Source organism: Dermacentor albipictus, chromosome 5 (assembly GCF_038994185.2).
Source record: "Dermacentor albipictus isolate Rhodes 1998 colony chromosome 5, USDA_Dalb.pri_finalv2, whole genome shotgun sequence".
Classification (NCBI taxonomy): domain Eukaryota; kingdom Metazoa; phylum Arthropoda; class Arachnida; order Ixodida; family Ixodidae; genus Dermacentor; species Dermacentor albipictus.
Genome location: NC_091825.1, coordinates 49,196,235 through 49,217,085, shown reverse-complemented (window position 1 = coordinate 49,217,085; position 20,851 = coordinate 49,196,235). Strand labels below are relative to the sequence as shown.

Sequence of the window (20,851 nt, the reverse complement as noted above, 5' to 3'; positions counted from 1 at the left end):
TGATAATGCCAGTTCGTCCCCTTTAGCTTCTCTAACGGTTACAGTTAGGAAACTGCGATATGTGTTCTTGGTGCAGGGTTACGATTTTGTAAACTTTGTGCTACTAGTTATATCGAACTCAAAATATATTGGCAATTCTTGTGTGTTCGTACAACTAGTAGAGTTTAACTTTCTCTCTCAAGTATTACAGCCTTGGTTAAAATCGGTCCAGGGGTTGTCTCAGAAAAGCATTTCTTCATTTTACACGTATCTGAATACGGGGCATCGAAGTTGGCCCCGAGGTAAAGCTTCCTGTTAATAGCGTTCAGTGAGCGGTATTTTCCTCTCGGCAACTCCGATGACTCATCTTAGGACAAGGAAACAACTGTATGTTCACAAAGTTGTAAGTAAGTGAAATCATTCAGGTGCCGCGGTAATTATGTGATGAACTTTTATACTACATATCGCACAGAAATGACCACTCCGAAAAGGTTCATGAAATAAGACGTCGCACGACTGTAATGCGCATTCTCTTTTACCGTTTACGATTCACGAGTGGAATCACTTCGATGCGAATGTTGTCGACGCTCCCGGAAATAGCTTTCCTCTTCTTTCCAAGATGCATGCTTTATTTGAATGGTTAAATAACAGCTCTGCCTGTCTGTTTTTTTTCTTTATTTTGATTGTGACTCTTGTTTCAACCTCCCTATAATAATGCCCAATTGGGCGATGTAGGTTTCTAGATAAATATATAAATAAATATGAAGTATTTTTTTTGCCTACGCTTTCAGGGCTCGTACCCCGAAAGCAACGCCTTGTTTCAAACAACAACGCTGTTTTTTTCTGCTTTACCCCAAGTGCACATGGTCATATTCTCGCACTCGCCTTTTTTTAGCGATACGAGGAAAGGAAACAGGCGCTTGTTTCTGCTGCCTTGAGGCACAATCGTAAGTGCAGAGCACGAAGGTTAAACGTGGACGACACATGTGACAAGGACAAGCGTGGTCCTTGTCTCTTGTGTCGTCCACGGTTAACCTTCGCTCTCTGCATTTGCCATTGTGAATCACCAACTTGTCCAATCAGCAACCCTCCTAATGGCAGCGCGCGCTTCTGTTGAACTAGGCGCAACTAGCTGCAGAGCGACAAGCGGTGGGGCCGCGTCCAAGAAAACGCCGCCTGCCACAGTGGCCGAGCTTTTATGTGTAGAAAGTACGGTTAAAGGCGAAAGAGTTCTCAAACTTCGAGGCAAAAAGCTTCCGGGGAGTGCGCTGTGGCGACGAGAGATGACGCTACGACCATAACGACGCCTACGACGCGCCAAACGCGCGAAATGCGCTTAGCATACGGAAATGCTTGTCCATTCATTTTGTAAGTAAATAGGTAGCGCTAGTGTCGGCGTCGTGATTGATGTAACAGCGGTTATCCATAGCTACCTGCGTTCCTTTTATTTACCCGCGAAACTGTAGAAGCAGACGGGTAGCCGCAGCCTTTGGGCGTTCTTGTCATTGTCGTGGCAGTTCACCCCGTCGCAGTAGCTGGCTCCTGAGCTACCCAATGGTCGCGCCATCACGAAGCGATGGTGACGCGAGGAGCAACTTCGCAAATATTGCGGGAATCGTGAGCGCCTGATGGGGCGGCCGGCCTAAAACATAGTGACGCCTCCCTCCGCAAGGAGGAGCAGCGGCACTGGAGTTTGTCGGCAAATTTGATCTTGCGGCCCTTATCCGCCCTGAGCAGCGTCTATAGGGGCTTTAATAGGGGCCAATAGAGCGCCACTGGAAGTCGCGTAGCGGCGGCTGTTGGAACCGCAGGCGGGCCTCGTGCCGGAGGCACCTGCCTCCATTGAAGGCATGTCTGAAACGTGTGCGTGCGATTTGTCGCTTGTGCGCGTCCCAGATAGTTACTTCTGCGGTGGCACTGTGCGCAAGGAAATCGCATTGTACAATAGTGGACATGTGTCCGACTTCACGACTGTGTGGGACGACATTGTCTCCTTATGCGCCAAGTGTTTGCCGCATATGAGCATCAACAGGCTTACGTACGAAACGGCGCCCATCGCCAGTATGCCGCTTTCATTTATAACGCCCCGGCCGCTAATGGCTTCATTTGTTGGTTCGTGAACCAACGTTCCTTATGCACACACTTGCTTCGTTTACATGCCATGTATTTTTATGGTAGGTTGAGGGACCGGCGTCACGCCCCCAAATGCATGGTACGTACAGACGCAGCCACGTGAGAAGCCAGCGACGCTAAAGCTTGCAGACAAGCACGATGGGCTTGAGAAAAACATTCCATATAGGAGTTTGGAAATAAGTAAGGGTTCATTGCGTCTAGCCATTGCAAAGCATGGATTTCACATGTTCCATGGCTAAACAAGCAGAGCATTCCGGTGATTTCACGGGAGCACGCGAGTGATATATCAGAAGACGCCATGGCTGAAAGTTTGCCTCTCTGGTCAGTCGAGAACATATTGACCTTATATTTCATGTTATTTTTGAGTGTTACCACCATTTTCTCAGGTACCAGCCTCGCACCCAAATGCAGAAATAAACCGCATGTTGCATCGCATGTTGTAGTGCCCGGAGTCTGAATAGCTAATGCAGCGCTTTTTAATTAGTTAAAACAGTACGTTGATACAATGTTAACACTTTCAAAGCAAATAAAATGCACGGCAATGAATAATTCTTGTAAACCGCATGCTACATTGAATCGTTTGCAAAGCAGAGACAACTACAGAGAAGCAACATGAACATATATTGGCCCATTTCATGCAAAATAAGAAAAAGAACAATCACTCGCTACCACGACTAGCAAGAAGAAGAAAAAAAGAAACGTGAAGGTTTCAGAATTGACCACAACGCATGACACATGTGTAAGATAGTCGGTGGCCTCAATGACTTGCTTATTCCTTGATCTTGACGATCGAAAGAGCCGCAATAAGTCCATCTCTATCTGATGGAACCGTCCGTAAGGACGCTCAAGAGGCTGCAGCAATGCCGCTGTCCTTGTTATTGGTGTGTTGCGTCGCTTACAGTGTCTACAGGCCTTGACGTCGTGGGCGACGTCGGCGGCGAGGTGCGGCCAGTAATACTTCTCTTGCATTCTCGCGAGCTTACGCGAGAACCCGAGGTTCCAAGCTCGGGCGTCCGGTGGCAGGCCTGATGACACAACGACAAGCTAACCGCACATTTTAGTTAGAAGGCGCAATTAGAAAGGTGAGACACACACACGTCACAGGCGCTTGACGTGTGTCTGCACTTGTGACATGTGTCTGTGTCTATTCTTTGTAATTGTGCTTTAATGTATATATATGTCGTTAAGCAAACATGAAGTAGCCCAACAACAAGTCCTCCATTGAGAGGCTAGTTAGCCCATCCTAGTGAGAAGTTCTTCCCAAGAGAGCGATTTCGCAAGGAGAACAAAGCGAATCTCTGCCATAAAGCCCTAGGGAGGAAAACGGTTTTGCCTTCCAAGTACTCGGCAAGGCTTCTTAGCTGCGGATCCTATGGCTGAATGTGTCCTCGTCTTGGTTGGCATCAGAGTGCTCCCGTCCGTACTTGTAAATCACTGTAATGTGCAATTGTTGCAGCCTGATGCTGCATTCTACATGGCGGTTTGGAGAAGTCTTTCAGTTTGCCGGCTAACACAATGTGTAGTCGTCGCGTACGACTTCGAAGGGTATATCGAACAGGAGTATCCGAAATTTCGCAGTGGCTATAGGACATCCAGGTACGCAGAATGCGTTTGGCTACGAAATGATGAAACCATATGCATGCTTCGTCAACGCTGCACTCAACCTCGTCGGTGGTGGAGCCGGGCCAGCATGCTGCCTTTCTCTTCTTTCACGAGTGTTGTGCGCACGAACACAATAAGGATACATACAAACTGCGTATCAAAACAATACGCAAGGTGAAAAGAAAGGGAAGAGAGATCTTTTCGAAAACGTCTGATCGCGAAGTTTGTACGACAGCATCAACTCGCCCGGCTATCAACACTATATGCGCAATAGCATTCCCGTTGACCTGCCGTGCGGATGCTGTGGCTTGAGCAGTAAACGTGAAACTAATGTTATCCAACATTTCACCGAGTGATGACAAACGCCGACAGTTTCTCCTTGGTCTTATCCCGTATAACATCGAAGTGCGCTGCCTGAAACAATAGTGGCAGAGCTCCTCATAGCGGCAGCGTAGGGAGCCTGCTACACATATTATATATGCCCAAGGGCGCACCCGCGAGCGTATGGAGGCTTCCTGCGCCAGCGTAGTGAGACGCTTGGTAATTGCCAGGGAGCTGTTGCTTTTGCCCAGTAGTGGTTGACTTGTGAGCTGCGTGGCCCCTATACATATCGCAACCGAGTGCAGTAAGAACATCGTCCGAATAGTTCATGTACTACGCTGAACTTTGCATTCGCCGTAAATGCCTTGTCTTTTCGGCGAAACTGCGGAGTGTGGTTTCTTTCTTCTTTTTTTTGCGCAACTTTGCAAATTTAATGCCGAGGCAGTGACCACATTCCACCGCGGTGGCTGATGAAGATGATAAAAACAGTGAGCATGTTCTACCGCGGCGAGCTTTCTTTTTTGTCCGTCTCTGATTTCCCTAAAAATTATACCTTGAAGAATACTTTTTTTGTGCTTCTTCTGATGCATCAGTTGCCACATAAATATTAATGACTTGCTCCACGTTTCCTTTACCGTATTTCCTCGATTTCTGCTTTACCGGTCGATATGGACATTTGGCGCAGCCTATAAATATCGACAGAAGAAGGAACATTCAATCTCGCCGACGAGAAAGACAAAGAAGACGTTGATGTTTTGAGCAACAAGAACAAGATGGCCGATGCGCCCGAGGTGGCTGGCGGCGGCGCCCGCGCTCTTTTCGAGTCTTGCGTGAACTCCCGCCAGTGCCGCCGCAGCAACCCCCTGTTGCGCTGCGTGGACTCCGTGTGCCTGTGTCCGAGGCCTCACGTGCTCACGCCGGACGCTCGATGCTCAGCACCGCCCCGAGGCGGCAGCGATGCTCCCGGCCTGCTCACTGTACTGTTCGCCGCGGCACCGACCGCTGCGTTGGTGCTGACGCTTCTCGCGCTGGGCGCGCTGTACGGCTGCCACAGGTGACGCGCGGCTTGCAGCAATGCATTCTGCGAAGTCCTCTTGCGGCAAGAATGCCTCATTTAACGCGATTAGTTTTCACTCTGCCAACATTATTCCTGCATGAATAAAGTGAGGCAGCTTTAAAACGTACTTTTATTTTAATTCGGATTTTCTTATTAAATGCCGCATGGGAGACAAATTAGCAAGTTTAGGTGGGCCACCTGAAGAGCAGGCAGTTACTTGCATGACGAAACAAAGTGTCCAGGGGGAATTATTATGCATTGTGAGATGAAGTCGAGCAGCAGTGAAAGTAGTAGGAAAGCTAGAACTAGCATCAAGTTCGAGATACTGGTGCATATAATTGGCTATAAAATACATTGGCATTCCAGTTAATACATTTTCCAAAACCTACTCTATTGCAGCTTCTTATGAAACGTCGCTGCTTTGGCCAGCAAATTGTGGGGCTGATGTGTCGCAAGTACTGCTAGTGTTGAACTTTTCGTTAAGAGGACACTAAAGGGAAACATGATTTCTTCTGCACCAGCAAATTAACGTTATACAGCACCAAAAACACCACTCTTACAACGATAAGACGTTTGGTAAGCCAGAAAAAGCGTAAGAACGAAATAAGGGTGGCGACGCCTGCTTGAGTTCCCGCACCTGGGGGCTGTGACGTCTTGGATTTTGATGGCATCTTCTAGGGCCTCCTAATTATATATAGCGGTACAGATTGACTACAGTGTGTTCTAAAGAACCAAATATTAAACATGGCAAGCTTCGGGAACCTGTACTCAGCCAACGCGGCCTAAATGCGAAAACATACTTTGGAATCTCTGACGTCGCGCTGACGTACAGGTGCTGGGGTTTCGGGGCGAAATTCAAATACTGATGCTAGGACCTTCATTTTCTCATCGAATATTCTAACTATTTTTTTAAATGACTGCCTGCCGGGTTCTCAAACAATGCTTCATTAGTCTAAACTAACGTATTGTTTCTCTTTAGTGCCCCGTTAAGCAAATGTAATCATATAATTCGAGCTTGAGTTTCGGAATCGTTGAATTGACTAGGTACCTGAAAGGTAACTAGTGAACTCTGATCAGCTACGGGTGAACAGCGATTAATGGTGTAGATAATTTCCGCCACTCCTTGAAATCCACTTGAACTAGCGGCGAAGCCTTCTATCGCAAACGATTGTTCGAAAACTCTTTGAATAAGATCTCTTCAAAAAAAGTTATTGGAAGAACTTTATACAACTAGGGAAATCAGTATACATATGCTCTACTATTTATAGCTGTGAGGAAACTGCTGACATACAAGCATATCCAGAACATGGGACAATTGCTGTCCGTTCATCTTGTAATATGCTGGACACTATACTGACAACAACGCAAGTAGAAACCAGACAAAGCCAAGTATATGACGTTCTTGTCGTTCTCGCCTTTGTTTTTGTGAAGTGTGTACTATCGTCAGAAGTACTCGGCGCATTTTAAGATGGTCGGTCAGTGAATTCGTACGTGTGATGCGCACGAAAACGATGATCTTATGTGCCAGTTATGTTACTATGTATTCACTCCACAAACTCCCCATAATTTATCTTCCCCGTATAGCTTCGACGTACAGTGCTGCAGCAGGGTAATCGCCTTCCTGTTTGTGGCATTTGCAACGAACCGGGTGCCGGTCAGCCAGACGGAACGGTTCGCAGCGCTGTATCTCCGCTGCTATCAGTGTAAAAAAAGCATGATGTTGCTATTGAAGTATCGGCCCTTAAACTGATATTATCTTCAGGATCCAACAATATAGACCGCTCTTTCCAGGTGTCTGGCGCCTTGCTAGTCCGTCTGCCTATAAATCCTGGACTAGTGAGGCTTCGTCAGATATTGTGCGTGTAGGACCAGCAATTTGTTATAAACATGCAAAACGGCACCTTATTATGCATTCACATTCAGTACATAATGCCTTTAGTGCACGAGAATACGCAAATGCATCAGGGGCACATTAGAAACCTGAGGTGGCCTGTTCTACTGCGTGCTTCACGCACGGCTTTGCCTATTTAGCGCCTTGCGTTGCTCTGGAATGTTAAAATCCATGCGATCCAACGGTTTACGTATAGCATAAGCAATTTTCGCATTTCTCTCATCACTGTCATCTAGGGGTTTTATAGTAGAATACTTTCGTAAATACAATACGAATACTGGGGAAAAAACAACCTCCGCATATCAAATCCAATATCGCATATATTCTTATCTGTAAGCAAGCTGAAAATTTACCAGTCTATCCTTCTGAAGTAACGAGTCCGCACAGAGTAGTTTTCGTAAAAATACATCCATGATTTGGGACACTGATGTAATGTCATTCGAGACGAGACGTCCCGCCAACTAACCAACATTTAAAAGAGGAACCGCTTTCAGTTATCCGCGGCCCCATGCCAATGTCAGCGATGTGACAGGCGAACAGCACATCCCCGGATGCATTACCAGTGTTGTGTTCGCTGAACGGGAGAAGCGCGATACTTGATCACCACACATTTTCTTTAATAGTTTCAAAAACTGTGAATTATCCAAAGTAGCAAATTGGCAAAACACATTCTTGTATAAACTTGCTAAAAGCCTGCCATCCTTGCAGAAAGACAGGAAATTTTTGATCAGAATAAAACTTGTGTGAGTGTTCACTCAGAAGCTGGCGCCCCAGCGCAGCAACCACTCTTACCTGCATTTGTAACAGTACTCGCTTACATTGTTCTCTCTCCTTTGATACTCCCAGTAAATGTTATTCATTATATATTCAAAAAGAACGAATATTCGGCTGCTTACAATAATAAATTTTTCAGTTGAACTCAAATCGAAGAACAGCCTTTTCGATTCCTATTCAAAATATTCGAACACCCGTGCTGTTTGCATCAGACTTTTCAGTCTGACAGGATAACATGTGTGATGTCCGTGGCGAATGGTTGGCCATGCGTAAGTGCTCTAGCTAGATTTACGTTCTTCGAGAATGCACAGATCAGTACGTTTTATTTGACGTTTTCAGGGCAGCTAATAAGGTGCACTTTTAAATTAAAAACCCACTTTGTAAGCATTTGGCTGAATGTGTATCGATGAAGTTATGTCGACAGTGGATCAACGAATGGTTTCTGAAGTAACTGGAAAGAGACCATAAGAATATAAATACAATATGTGCAGAGGGCCTCAAAAGCGCTGTGCAATCCAGCAGCCCGGCAAGCGGAGCCTGCATTCACGAAACAATCGACACTGTAGAACGGCTTATACGAAAAGGCCCTGAGAAATCGTCATAAAAATTTTTTGAATGAATGAATGAATGTCTTTTTTCATCTTGAGTACAATATCCAGAAAGCTGAAGGGGCAAAAGGCGCACAGCGCCTGACAGGGGCCCTGTACCCGCAATATACGCGCGTATTATACATTATTTAATCGTAGTTCGTTGGAAGTGAGCGAACAAGCTTAACGTTACACATTTTCAAACATTGTACACGAGTTTACACAGACACGGAGAACAGCAGAAATTGACAAATTATTGGGGTACAGTTGGGTTATTAATATAAACGGTGAAATAATAAATTAGCATATTTAACCGGGAAATGACGAAACAGGTCTCAGGAACGGATTCCTGTAGGACCGAAAATAATCTTCTTGAAGAGATGCTTTCTGCTAAGTGACGAATACGAGGAAATCAGAGGACAAAGGAAGGTTGCGGACCCGCGCTAGGTAACCACTGCTGCGTCCGATTTCGTGCTTAGCGCTTGCCGAAAACTTAAGCGAAAAGTTAAGCAGCGAACGGCTTTGAGTTGTTACCGCCGCATGCCTCAGGTGGAAGCGGTGCTCACAGCGGAGCTCCCCGTCATCTACGCTGACCGGGGCCGCGGACACTCCAGGAGACCAGCAGTCGCCGCCGCAGCAGCCGCTGGTGCACCCCGAGAGCCGCGTGAACCAGCGCTTCCTTCGCAGCTTCATGGCGTGCCACGAGTACAACCGCGCTAGGAGGCTAGGGCTACCCCTGCCCACCGAGGGCGAGCGGCGACCTCTCTCCACGACGATGTGCCTCTTCCGCGAATACACCACCGTGTCATCAGCCACCACGTTGGCACCCGACGCATCTGGGGAGCGCAGTGAACGGGCGGCCGCAGCGCAGCGATTGTGGACGAGTGCCGGTCGCTCGGATGGCGACGCAGGGTCGCCGACGCGATCGCGCCCACCGTGGTCGTACGAGGCAACGGCGGATGACCACCCCGGCTGAAGGCATGGTGGTGCTCGTTATTAAAATACGATATTGATTTCGGACAATTTGTTATTTTCTCTCAAGTGGTAAAAAGCGAGCAGAAGCGACACGCGCCGAGGTAGGGACCGGTGCACGATTGCTAGATGCCAGGAACTGCGCACGCTCTTGCGTCTTTTTTTTTTCCTTAGAGGCTTGTTGCAGGAAGTTTTTATTCGCAAGATGCTTTCCATCGTCCACGATTCTGTTCAATTCATAACTGTGTGCGTTTCTATTCAAAAACGGCCTTTCACTGACGCATTCGCATCAGTGAAGTTACACTCGTTGACAGCATGGAGTGCCGTGAAAAGCTCTAAGGATCTAATCTAAAGAGTGGATCTTTACAGTTTATATATGGCGCATAGATATCCCCCGCCCGCTGTACATGCTTCATCCCCCATGCACCTTTCTGTTCAGTAGCAAACAAAACGGGCGGAATTGACAAACGAATTCTACACTCATGTTAAAGTATGTGGAAAGTTTTTTGAATCGGTTGAATAAATTGTATAAGACAGCACATCTATAGCCCGGCGTTAAGCCTCGTAGTGAATAAGTGTTTCTCCGCAAGACGCGGAGAAACCCCAGCGCAAGATCCGTGTGGCCGCGGATAGCACTGACTCAGACAACTCACAACCGCGCAGGCCTTCACGTTGAGCACCAGCTCACCCTTCATTATCCTGAAAAAAAAAAATATGCAGATCCCACGCACTTTGGGAATCGAAGTCAGCGAAACTTTGTCTGCTGTTAGCGTTCGTTGACGTTATTTGCCGTGATATTGGTGGCGAGGAGTTACGGAGTCGCCATCTGTCGGAAGCGCATCCCTTGCATATAGTATGAGGGATCACGTAGCGAGCTGCTCATAGGTTTCGCTTAGGGCACTCAATAAAAATATGCGGCAGCCCTACATGAACATTTATGTACGTACTCTCAAAACGAGGGAAGCTTTTGACTGTCGATATATTAATCTTGGGCAAACTGAAAGCACAGAATCGTTTACAGACGCTATCTTTTTACCGAATACGTAAGTGAATTAACGCCACTGCGCGCGGTCGCCGCGTTGGAGTCTCCAGAACCGATCTCTTGCGTGAAAGGGAGGCAAACGCTGAGAGTAAACTATGCGAAATATGTTCTTATAGTGGGCTGTCTGTATAACCAAATGGGACATAACAGAGCGTCTGCTGATGCAGATGACGACGCGCTGTCTGCTCTAATCGGCTACAGCCCAGCGCCAAGTGCAGCGCATGGTCTCATAGACTCTGCCCGCCACTACACTCGTCTACAAGGTACTTCAGGAAGTGTAGAGGAAAAAAATATGCTGGCTTTCCCGTAATTGAGAGTCGACGTAATCATGAAATGGCCGCCGGCAAAGCAGATTGGTTGGAGATGATACTAGCCACATTCTTTATGCGGGTGTAGTGCTTGTTCGCAACAGCACACCCCACCACATCCCACCGCACCGCACCATACTCCGCACTGGTCCATATGGAAGCAATAGTTTCCTGTCACAGGGACAACCTCATTCCGTGTATCGTCTCGGACAGACGGCCATTGGTGGCACGCCGGGTACTGCCGGCCTGGACGCTGCTCTTCGCACTCCGGAACTCCCTGAGCGCTGGCGTTGAAAAGTACACTCAGCATCAAAAGCTGCCAATCAAGTGTATACTGCCCTGTATCTGTCTTTTGAACGTTGCCCCCCCCCCCCCCCCCCGTATTGGAAACGACAAATAAAACTTCAGTGCACTAGAAGTTACAGTGTAAGTTATATTCTGGACAAACATTAGGAAGAACTCGGAAGCAATATTTTTTAAAACTTCTTTGGGATGTAACTATCATATGTAATGCGCTCGTGACTAGTCACCCAGATGATCTCGTTTTGTTCTCGCAACTTCCCGCATGTTTTCGTTTGAGAGCCCGGATTACAGCCCTGGCTTTTGGAGGACACCGACAAAGGGAGCTAAAAGCTTTTCATGCTTAAAATAGCCCTATTATAGCCGATTTCACAGACAATGGCATCTGCGCTTGCGCGTATAGCCAAGCGGGTGGCCTTCCTAAATTATGGTGGCGTTGGTCGTTTTCACCTGGTGTGAATCCGATGGGACTGAGAACGACACAAAAGGGCGGGACACGCATTGCAGTTTTGTGCTCCGGACTCAGTTTACTTCTGACTGTTCTCTGGTGTGTCACTCTTTAGGCATAGTTTCTTCTTCGAAAGCGGGAATACCTTTGCAGGTTACGGTTGACTATATTGGGTGACGTTATGCGCGAGCTCAGTTTACTGACTTTATTGACAACTAAGTAATGTACTATCCCCGCGATAAGCAGCGTAAAGAAGCATTGCATATTCTACTATAGTTCTAAAGCTTTATTCACTAAAGTGGTTCTTCTGAAGAAACGGATTATTCCGATCGACATTCTTAATGCATCTTGGGATCGGAAACAAAAACGCCTAGCCCGCAGCACAGCCCTAACGCCTAAACATTCGATTTACACACTCGTAACTGTCCTGCAAGAACTTTTGACGTGTTGGTGAGCACGTGAATGAAGAAACCTTCAAGTTCTGTACTATATTCAAAAGAAATAACGCGGGAGCCTCTCCGTAATTGCAAACGGTTTCACCAAGACATGTTACTTTCTTATTAATCGATAGAAAAGCATTTTTGTGTGCGGAATATATTCAATCTATAATGCTTAACAGAAGGCCAGACTGCAAGTATCTGTATTTTTCCAAGGTACTCATTTTACTGAATCGCTGTTACACGTATTAGGTGATCTATTTTCTGTGGTACGAAAGTCCCTATCAACTAAAAAGAACATTTCTTTAAATGTTCTTCTTACCAGATGAAACCCACGTACTTATCATACGCTGAATTGTGGTCAAAGTTCTGTACTTAGGAAGCAATTCCATACAAATATGCTGAAGGTCCAATCGATGCACTGAACACCATTAATCTGGCTTGCCTCCCAATCTATCATATGAAAATTGTACCGGAGGCAAGACCGTCAGTCACCTGCTGCATGGATCATGGATGCCACGAAAGACGACATTGATAGCACCACACATACAAGCGATTCTTACTGCATAGCGAGCCAATTCGTTTATTGCATCGAACAGCACCCGCTGCAATGGCTCAATGGCCATGGCGTTATGCTTCTGCGCACGATTGCTCCGGTTCGTTTGTGGTCACCGGCGTCCGCATTCCAAAGCGGCTGGAGGGAGAAAAGAAGAAACGCTCGTTTACTTGGATATTTGTGTTCGTTTGTCATCAACCTCAAAGGTAGTCGGAACCCTAAACAGCGGCCTGTGTAATAACCCACTTTTCTTCTTGTTTTTTTTTTCTTTTTTTTCTGGAGTAAGTTGGTTGCAAGTCGGTGCTCCTACCGTGCGATTGCTTTCCTGTTCGAGCATCGCGCAGATTGCCACCATGAAGACAACTGAGCTCGCCCAATTTACTCAGTCTTAGTGCAAAAACTTTGGGAACGCCTGATGCCTGCCAAAAACGCTAAGGTGAGCCAATTCACAGCTAGCCTGTCGGTCGACCAAAATGTCCCTGCAGTGTAAATGATTGGAACGAGTGCGTTGAAGCGTTCAAAACACTTATAAATATACTTGATTGGTGCCTTCGCCCCTTAATATTTCCATGTAAAAAAATTTGCAGTGAAACTGTCAAGCAGCGTTTCGCAACGCTTTTCATGCGGGGGCGTGCGACAACGCAGTGAATACGATATGTAAATACAGGTCAACGGTATGTTGGAGTCCTGAATTGCTTTTGAAATGTAATGATGAATGACTTTGAAAGTTATCTTTATATAGCGCATTTATTGTTAGAAAAACATGGATGACGCTTAAGCTTCGCCTTTCAGAATGGAGCGCGATAGCATTCAAAGGTCCCTGCCTGTTTCTCACGCTTCCGGCAACTACAGCTTATGTAACCGTAATGTTTGCCGGGAAACGCTGGCGGTGAATGCTATGCACGAAGGCGAGCTTTCTCGTAGAAACGCGGCCTCTTGCATTGGCCATATCAGGAGGGAATGTACAGCAGCGCGAAAAACATTTCATCAATTTCAAGCTTCTGGAATTGTCATCATCATCATCAGCTTATTTATGTCCACTTCAGGACAAAGGCCTCTCCCTATGATCTCCAATTAACCCTGTCCTTCGCCAACCGATTCCAACTAGCCCCAGCAAATTTCCTAACCACCTAATCTTCTGCCATCCTCTATTGCTCTTCCCTTCTCTTGGTACTCATTGTGTCACTTTAATGGTCCAACGGTTATCTAATCTATGCATTACATGAACTGCCCAGTGCCATTTTTTTCCTCCTAATGCCTATTAGAATATCGTCTATACGCGTTTGCTCTCTGATCGGAGAAAATTTAACATACAAAGCATGTGCTGTCGGTTTTTGTTTCATGATATGTGTTTGTGGGCTATCGTTGTCAATATTCTAAGGAATAACTTTGTCAAGGATTCCAGAGAAAAGGCGGGGAATGCGGGACATTGCAATTCAAGACGATGAGCAAAACGTGAACAAGGTGAATGCAGGAGCCAACGTTTCGACAAGCGGACTTGTCTTCTTCAAGGCGGCATATGCTTTCCTCGCCACAGTATATATAGGTGGGGTTCTTCTAAAGGGGAGGAGGTGTGAGGTGGGAGGGCGCGGAAACGAGGGAAAGTGTGTTAGCGTGTCGAATTACTAAAGGAACGCTGTGTACAAGGTCAAAGCCATAACCCCCCTCCCCTCACCCCAGTCTGTCAACACACGCGCGTTAGCCGGCGTGTCAAGGGCGTCCGACAGGCCGGCTGAAAAAAAAAGGGAAGAAAAAGGAAAAGGGCGGGGGGGATACGCCAAGAAATCAAACTAAGTGTTGTGCCTATAGCTGGAGGTTTAGCATAGCGAATAGATTCTAAAGCTCTCTTTGAAACGTTTATGCCTATTGGTAGCAATGTCTTGAGCTTATGGATAAGGTATGATTCTCTGTATTTTCTTTCTCGTCAAGGATGTAAGACAAGGTATGAACAACATCAGCGCGAGAATTATGTGGCAATATAAACCGCATATACCGCATGTCATATAGCAAGGCGTGGCACATACGTATACCCAAATATACATGGAAATTTTCGTTCACGGATGATTCCGCCGACACCAACACTAACACTACTTTCTGCGAGACGGGGCCATTAATGCTATTGCGTTAAAACCTATATGTGCGGAATTTTCTACCGGTACCGTAACTTCATTTCCTCAGTTATGAAATAAGTTTTTTTAAAGAACTGGTGCGACTACTGTTTTCGCAGTGAGCCGTGATCAGGCCCAAGGCAATCATCGCTGTCCCGAACACTCGTGGCAGCTCTACAAAGCAGACCAGGGCGCATAACATGCAACTCACCCTACTCTAGCACCAAGTGTACTTTCCGTATGGAATCAATCTCAGCGCTTTGCAGAGGTTCTGCGCCATATACATTGATACAAAAAGGCGCATCTATGCCTGTTGCGAAACTTGGAGTGCGTGAAAGGACGACAACGACGACTGAAGACGTCGCGATCGTGGTTCCCATATACTGGTGCGCGGTCCGACAACGGATCCAGCCACGTTCGTGAGCTTTTCTGCAGGAAAACGGGCCGCGCGAAGATAACCATCTCGGCCTCGTTTGATTGTAGCAGCTCCAAGGCTAGGCCACGTGCTAGGGGATGCGCCAGCACGTCACGGGGAGGCCCCCGCGTCGAACAGCACGTCCATTGTTTCCGCCCGCCAGCGTCCTTCAGCGGTCGAGTGTCGTCGGCCAAGCGCTCTCCCGCGAATGGCGGTCAGGGCCAAGAGTGGCGGCGCTGCCTTCGCTTCTATGCCTTGGCGGCCAAAAGCTGTTGACTGGGTTTGGCGAGTCTCACACACAACATTCTCTATTACGCATATAGTTACGTTGAGCCCTTGTACGTCAGCGACGTGGAAATGACTCCGCTGTATTGTTTCTTTTCATTATGGCAGCCGATCCTGAAAATCCATGTGCTACACCACGGAGAACACCTCTTTGTTTTCAAACGCGGGAATTAGTTGCTTCGTTATTCTCCTTATGCATCTAGCCGTTATTCCTATTTCTGTACTGCAGTGTAATTGAAACGTTAAGTTTTGTTTTGTTTTATTGATTCAGAACGACTTACAAGGCTAACATGTGAACTGTTTATAGCTTTCGTCTAATATCACATTCCTTGATGCTTGCTCACAGCTGCTCTATGGGGCTGTGCCCTGTTCATCAATGATGTAGCATACTGGATAAGATATTCTTACAGGGACTAGTTGAAATATCAGTTGTATGACGAGGCTTATTGACAGCAATATCTAAGCACCACGGCCTTGCGTCAACCGACACCAACCTGTGCCGGAACATTTCCCGAGTTCATCACACCACCTATTTCTCTTCAGCCTTCGGTTGTTTTATTTGCGTCATCAACCTCTGTGCTCGCTATAGAACATCCCTCATGTGCTCTACACGCATTGCATGGCCTTCATCAACGTCGCGTCTTCCTTGTACCCTTACCTACGCGTAGAATATCAGCTAACGTCACTTGCTATGTAGTTCATTCTGCCGTTTTCCTTTTAACCTCACGTAACTAACTTATGCATCACATCGCTTGTTGCGCAATATTTAGCGTCTCAAATTTATTTGATGTCCTCCAGACTTTCTCCTGATCATTCTAATGTTGGTGCAGTGAGGTGGTGTTCCAATAAAGCTAATATTACGCAATGCATACGCGCGCCCAAAGTTTACGTGCCCGCACTTGCTCAGAAGAATTGGGATAGAATTACTTTGTATGTCTGTTGCCGTTGTGCTTGTACAACAAAAATGTAGAAGACACATAATTTGAGAGATGCTGCCACACGGTCTCGCATTTCTCGTCTTCGTACTCTAAGCAACATATGTTACACCAGCGACAATGTAAAAATGCTATCATTGCCTATTCCAACATATTTCATCATCCCGAAAATACCAGCACTTCACGATCCACAGCACAATATTGACCAGTGTATAGTATACCTTCTATTACGCAGACTACATCGAACTAGAATCAGTTGCCCGCCTCCTTCGTCATCATCAAGCATATATTAAATTCCAATCAGCAGCTTCTGATCACCTTTAGTAAACTTACATCTTTTCTAATTTTGTTTTACTTAAATTCAAATGGCCACTCTCCGTGCATACCTAATCGACCTTGAATGTGAAATTGGCAGTTTTTCCTGATGGGCAAAGCCCTGCCTCCGATACCAAGGTGTAGCGTTGCACTTGACCTTGTGGCTGCCCGTGAACCATGGCTACAAACTTAAAGCACCTTAAGATTTGAGCTCTGATATTGTTGTGCACTTTGAATATTTAATTATCTGATAAGATATGAGATAAAATGCATGTGCTGTGACGGCTATGCTTCATCACATTTCTTTGTGTGCCACAATTCTCAACTCTTGAATGATAATTAAGTCACGAATCTATGACTTGGTATAAACAACTTTAGTGACAGAGTAGCGTAGCAATATATCTAGCACATGCAGCATGGAATATAAACATGGCATGTCATATACCATCAACATTATCAGCCTATTTTTATGTCCACTGTAGGGCGAAGGTCTTTCCCTGCTATCTACAATTACCCTTGTCTCGCGCTCGCTGATGCGTGCTAGCAGATTTCCTAATTTGATCGCCTAACCTAGTTTTCTGCCTCCCTCGACTGTGCTTCTCTTCCCTTGGCACCCATTCTTATAACTGTAATGGTCCACGGGCTATCTACCCTACGTATTACATGGCCTGTACAGCTCCATTCTTTCTGTTAATGTCAACTAGAATATCCGCTATCCTAATTTACTCTATGATCCACACCACTCTCTTCCTCTCTCTTGACCTCACGCCCAAAATGTTTCGCTCCATCGTTGTTTGCATGGTCTTTAACTTATTCTTGAGCCTTCTTGTTGACCTTGAAGTGTTTGCCTCATATGTTAGCACCGGTAGAATGCAATTATTGTACACTTTTCTTTCCATGGACTGTACCCACCGTGGCTGCTGATTGGCTGTGGTGTTGGGCTGCTGAGCATGAGGTCGAGGGATCGAATCTCAGCCATGGCGGCCTCATTTCGATGGGGCGAAATGCAAAAACACCTATGTGCTTAGATTTAGGTGCCGTTAAAGAAGCCCAGGTGGTCCAAACTTCCGGAGCCCTCCACCACGGCGTGCCTAATTATCAGCAAGTCTCTTTGGCACGTAAAACCGCATAATTTTTTTAATGTACTGTGCTTAGCTACCCGCCATGGTTCGGTAAAGCCTGCCGTATGCGCTTCAACTCATTTTTATTCTTCTGCAAATTTTCTTATGATGATCAGGGTTCCCTATGAGTAATTGAACTAGGTAAACGTACTCTCGGGGCCCTCTAAGGTCCTTAAACATTTGTTTTAATGTCACCAGTGTTGCTGAAAAAGACAGCGTCATTTGCAAACCCAAGGTTACTGAGATATTCGCCGTTGACTCTCACTCCTGAGCCTCAATTCCCAGTCTAAAATCTTGAATACATTTTCTAGGCATGCAGTGAACAGCACTGGGGAGATCGTGTCTCCTTACCAACCCCTTTCTTGATAGGTAACTTTCTACTTTTATTGTGCAGAACTGTTCTATTTTTATTACAACAGCCTGATGTCCAGTTTACGTAACCTACGACGCAGCCATCATGCGAGAACCCGCACGTTGACTGAACAGTACAATGAAACGCTCGCCAAGTTTATAGGTAATTACTTTTGTTTCTTATGAAAGCAAACGACAGTGCCTACAGTAAATGGTTTTTGTTATCTAATTGACTGAAAAGAGGCGAGGCACACGCCGTTGTGGAGAGGGTTCTCGTGGGGCTGAGCTAGTGCAGTGAAAGTAGATAACCGGATGAGGAGGGTAATTACTTCCCTCAGCTTGCGGTAACTGATCGAAAACCGCGGCTGTATGCAAGGAAGTGCTAAACAATGCCGCTAAAACGCATTTTCAGCGAAGATGAGATCGCAGAGCGATCTCGAATACGTGGTCGAAGGGGCTCCAAAATGTTATATTGCCTCGCAAAGATTTGATTATGCCCATCTTTTTCGCAAAAATATCTGAATGCTCTAACTTATGCACAAGTAACACTATGGTGACGCGTTGGTTTACCTCACCAAGAAAGCCTTGGATTAGTGATTCTTTATTGCGGTCCATTAAAAAAAGAGATAATCTTCGTAAGAAACTTAAAGTCCAGCCATTCAATAATGCGTTGCGATCGCGCTTCCACACATATTCAAATGTTCTAACAGCCACTTTAAAAAATGTCAAGCGTAATTACTACGAAAATAAAATTAGAAAAAATGGAAGTGATACCAGACGAAACTGGCAGGTTATTAAAGAATTCTTAAACATCAGTACAACTAAAAATCGCATATCGTGTATGAACCACAATTCTGCTAATATTACTGACCCTCAAGACATAGCTAATGTTTTCAGTGACCATTTTAGTATTGCAGACGGCAGTCAGCCTGATTCAACGTTGCTTAGTTTTCCGCGCTGTTCTCATTCATTTTACCTGTTCCCCACAACATCTCTGGAAGTATGTAACACTATCAATTCTCTTAAAACTACCGGTCCGGGCCTCGACTTGATACGTCCCTCTAGCATCAAGCTTGTGTCTAACGAAATCTCGCCTGCGTTAGCACATATAGTAAATAGACTATTTATAGATGGCATCTTTCCTAACCGCCTCAAGACAGGTAAAATAATCCCAGTATTTAAAAAAGGTGACCATAAGTGCACAAGTAATTATCGTCCTATCTGCATTTTGTCTTTCTTTAGTAAGGTCATCGAAAAACTTATACATAATCGCTTAACTAAATACTTATCCAAATTTAATCTTTTAACTCCTGATCAATTTGGTTTTCGTGACAATTTTTCAACTGAATCAGCGCTTATTACATTTACTGAGAGGGTCAAATTAGCCATCGACCAAGGCCTCTTAGTTGGTGCTCTCTTTATTGATTTCACGAAGGCGTTTGATACAATTAACCATCGTATTCTTTTAAGTAAACTTGAATCATATGGCATTTCTGGACCACCTTTACAAATAATTCGCAACTACCTAATTAACCGACAATATATAGTCGAATTTAATGGTGTCTTGTCCTCTTCAAAAACTGTAAATACAGGTGTCCCCCAGGGATCAATACTTGGGCCACTTTTATTTCTCATATTCATTAATGACTTGCCAGACATATTAACACATGCGCACTGCCTTCTTTACGCTGATGACACCACCATTTTCGCATCTGATAAAAATTTATTTGCATTGCAGGATAAACTTAACGCTGACCTAACGAATGTTCATTCATGGTGTGTAAAAAACAAGCTAACCATTAACCCATCTAAGACAACATTTATGGTATTCCATTCTTCAAAATCTTTGCACATTGATTCTATTGGAGTGTCTCTAAATAATAATGTATTTGCAAGATCCACGTCTACTAAATTTCTTGGTGTAGTACTAGATGAAAACCTAAAGTTCCAGTGTCATATTCAATCACTTATTCAAAAAATCTCATTTGGTATTCACATCATAATAAAAACTCGCTCTTTTTTCCAGCAAACCATTCTCATGTCTTTATATTACGCGTATATACACAGTCATCTCTCATACTGCCTGTCATCTTGGGGTAATACATATACCACACATCTTCATCAGTTAGAAGTTTTGCAAAAGCAGGCATTACGATTAATTGCATTCCAATCGCATACATCTCCCTCTGCTCCAATATTCCGTTCCCTAAATGTTTTACCTTTACGCATGTTATTCAATCATAAGCTGTCGCTACTTATGTTTCGTCTTATAAATACCCAGTTTAATATTCCAGGTTTTAGTCGCTCTAGCCTCATCAATTATAACAACACAAGATTTTCAGCTCAACTCAATCTTCTTCTTCCAAAAGCAAGAACTAACTATGGGAAATTTACCGTCGCTTTTTCAGGCGTTTCTGTTTGGAATTCTATACCATCTGACATGAAGACATCTACATTATTATCATTCAAACGTAGAACGAAGGAGCATTTCATGAACACTTTATCTGACGCGTAGCATAATTTAACAAACCTAGAATTAATTAGTATGTTGTTCACTTTACCATTACGCAATGTACTTTTCAATTACCGAGTTACTAAATTTTGCCTTAAATGATACTTCTCCTCGTTGTTAGCTTTACGTGCCATTTATCCTCGTTTTAATTGTTGCATGTTATTTTTAAGATTTCTTGAATTATTTTTTCTTCTTACCCAGGTAGCACAAAAGAGATACGTAACGTTTTCGTAGCGTTTATCCAAGACGATAAAAACGGGTTAAAGAAGACACGAATGAGAGAACTTCGGCGGGAAAACGTCGTATATCTCTGCTAATGTCCGGCTTAATTACTTTCTTTAGACGATCTAGAACAGGTCTGCAAGACGTATTCGAAAAGCTGGTCTAGAAATAGGATTGGGA

General features: G+C 45.1%; 1 protein-coding gene across 1 annotated transcript; it reads left to right on the top strand.

Moving 5' to 3' along the window:
- Positions 1 to 4,774: 4,774 nt before the first annotated feature.
- LOC135899176 (uncharacterized) lies at positions 4,775 to 9,367 on the top strand. The gene is made up of 2 exons (XM_065428442.1): positions 4,775 to 5,089; positions 8,894 to 9,367. The coding sequence occupies exons 1-2, from the start codon at positions 4,809 to 4,811 to the stop codon at positions 9,318 to 9,320; spliced, it is 708 nt and encodes a 235-aa protein (XP_065284514.1). The 5' UTR covers positions 4,775 to 4,808; the 3' UTR covers positions 9,321 to 9,367.
- Positions 9,368 to 20,851: the final 11,484 nt, after the last annotated feature.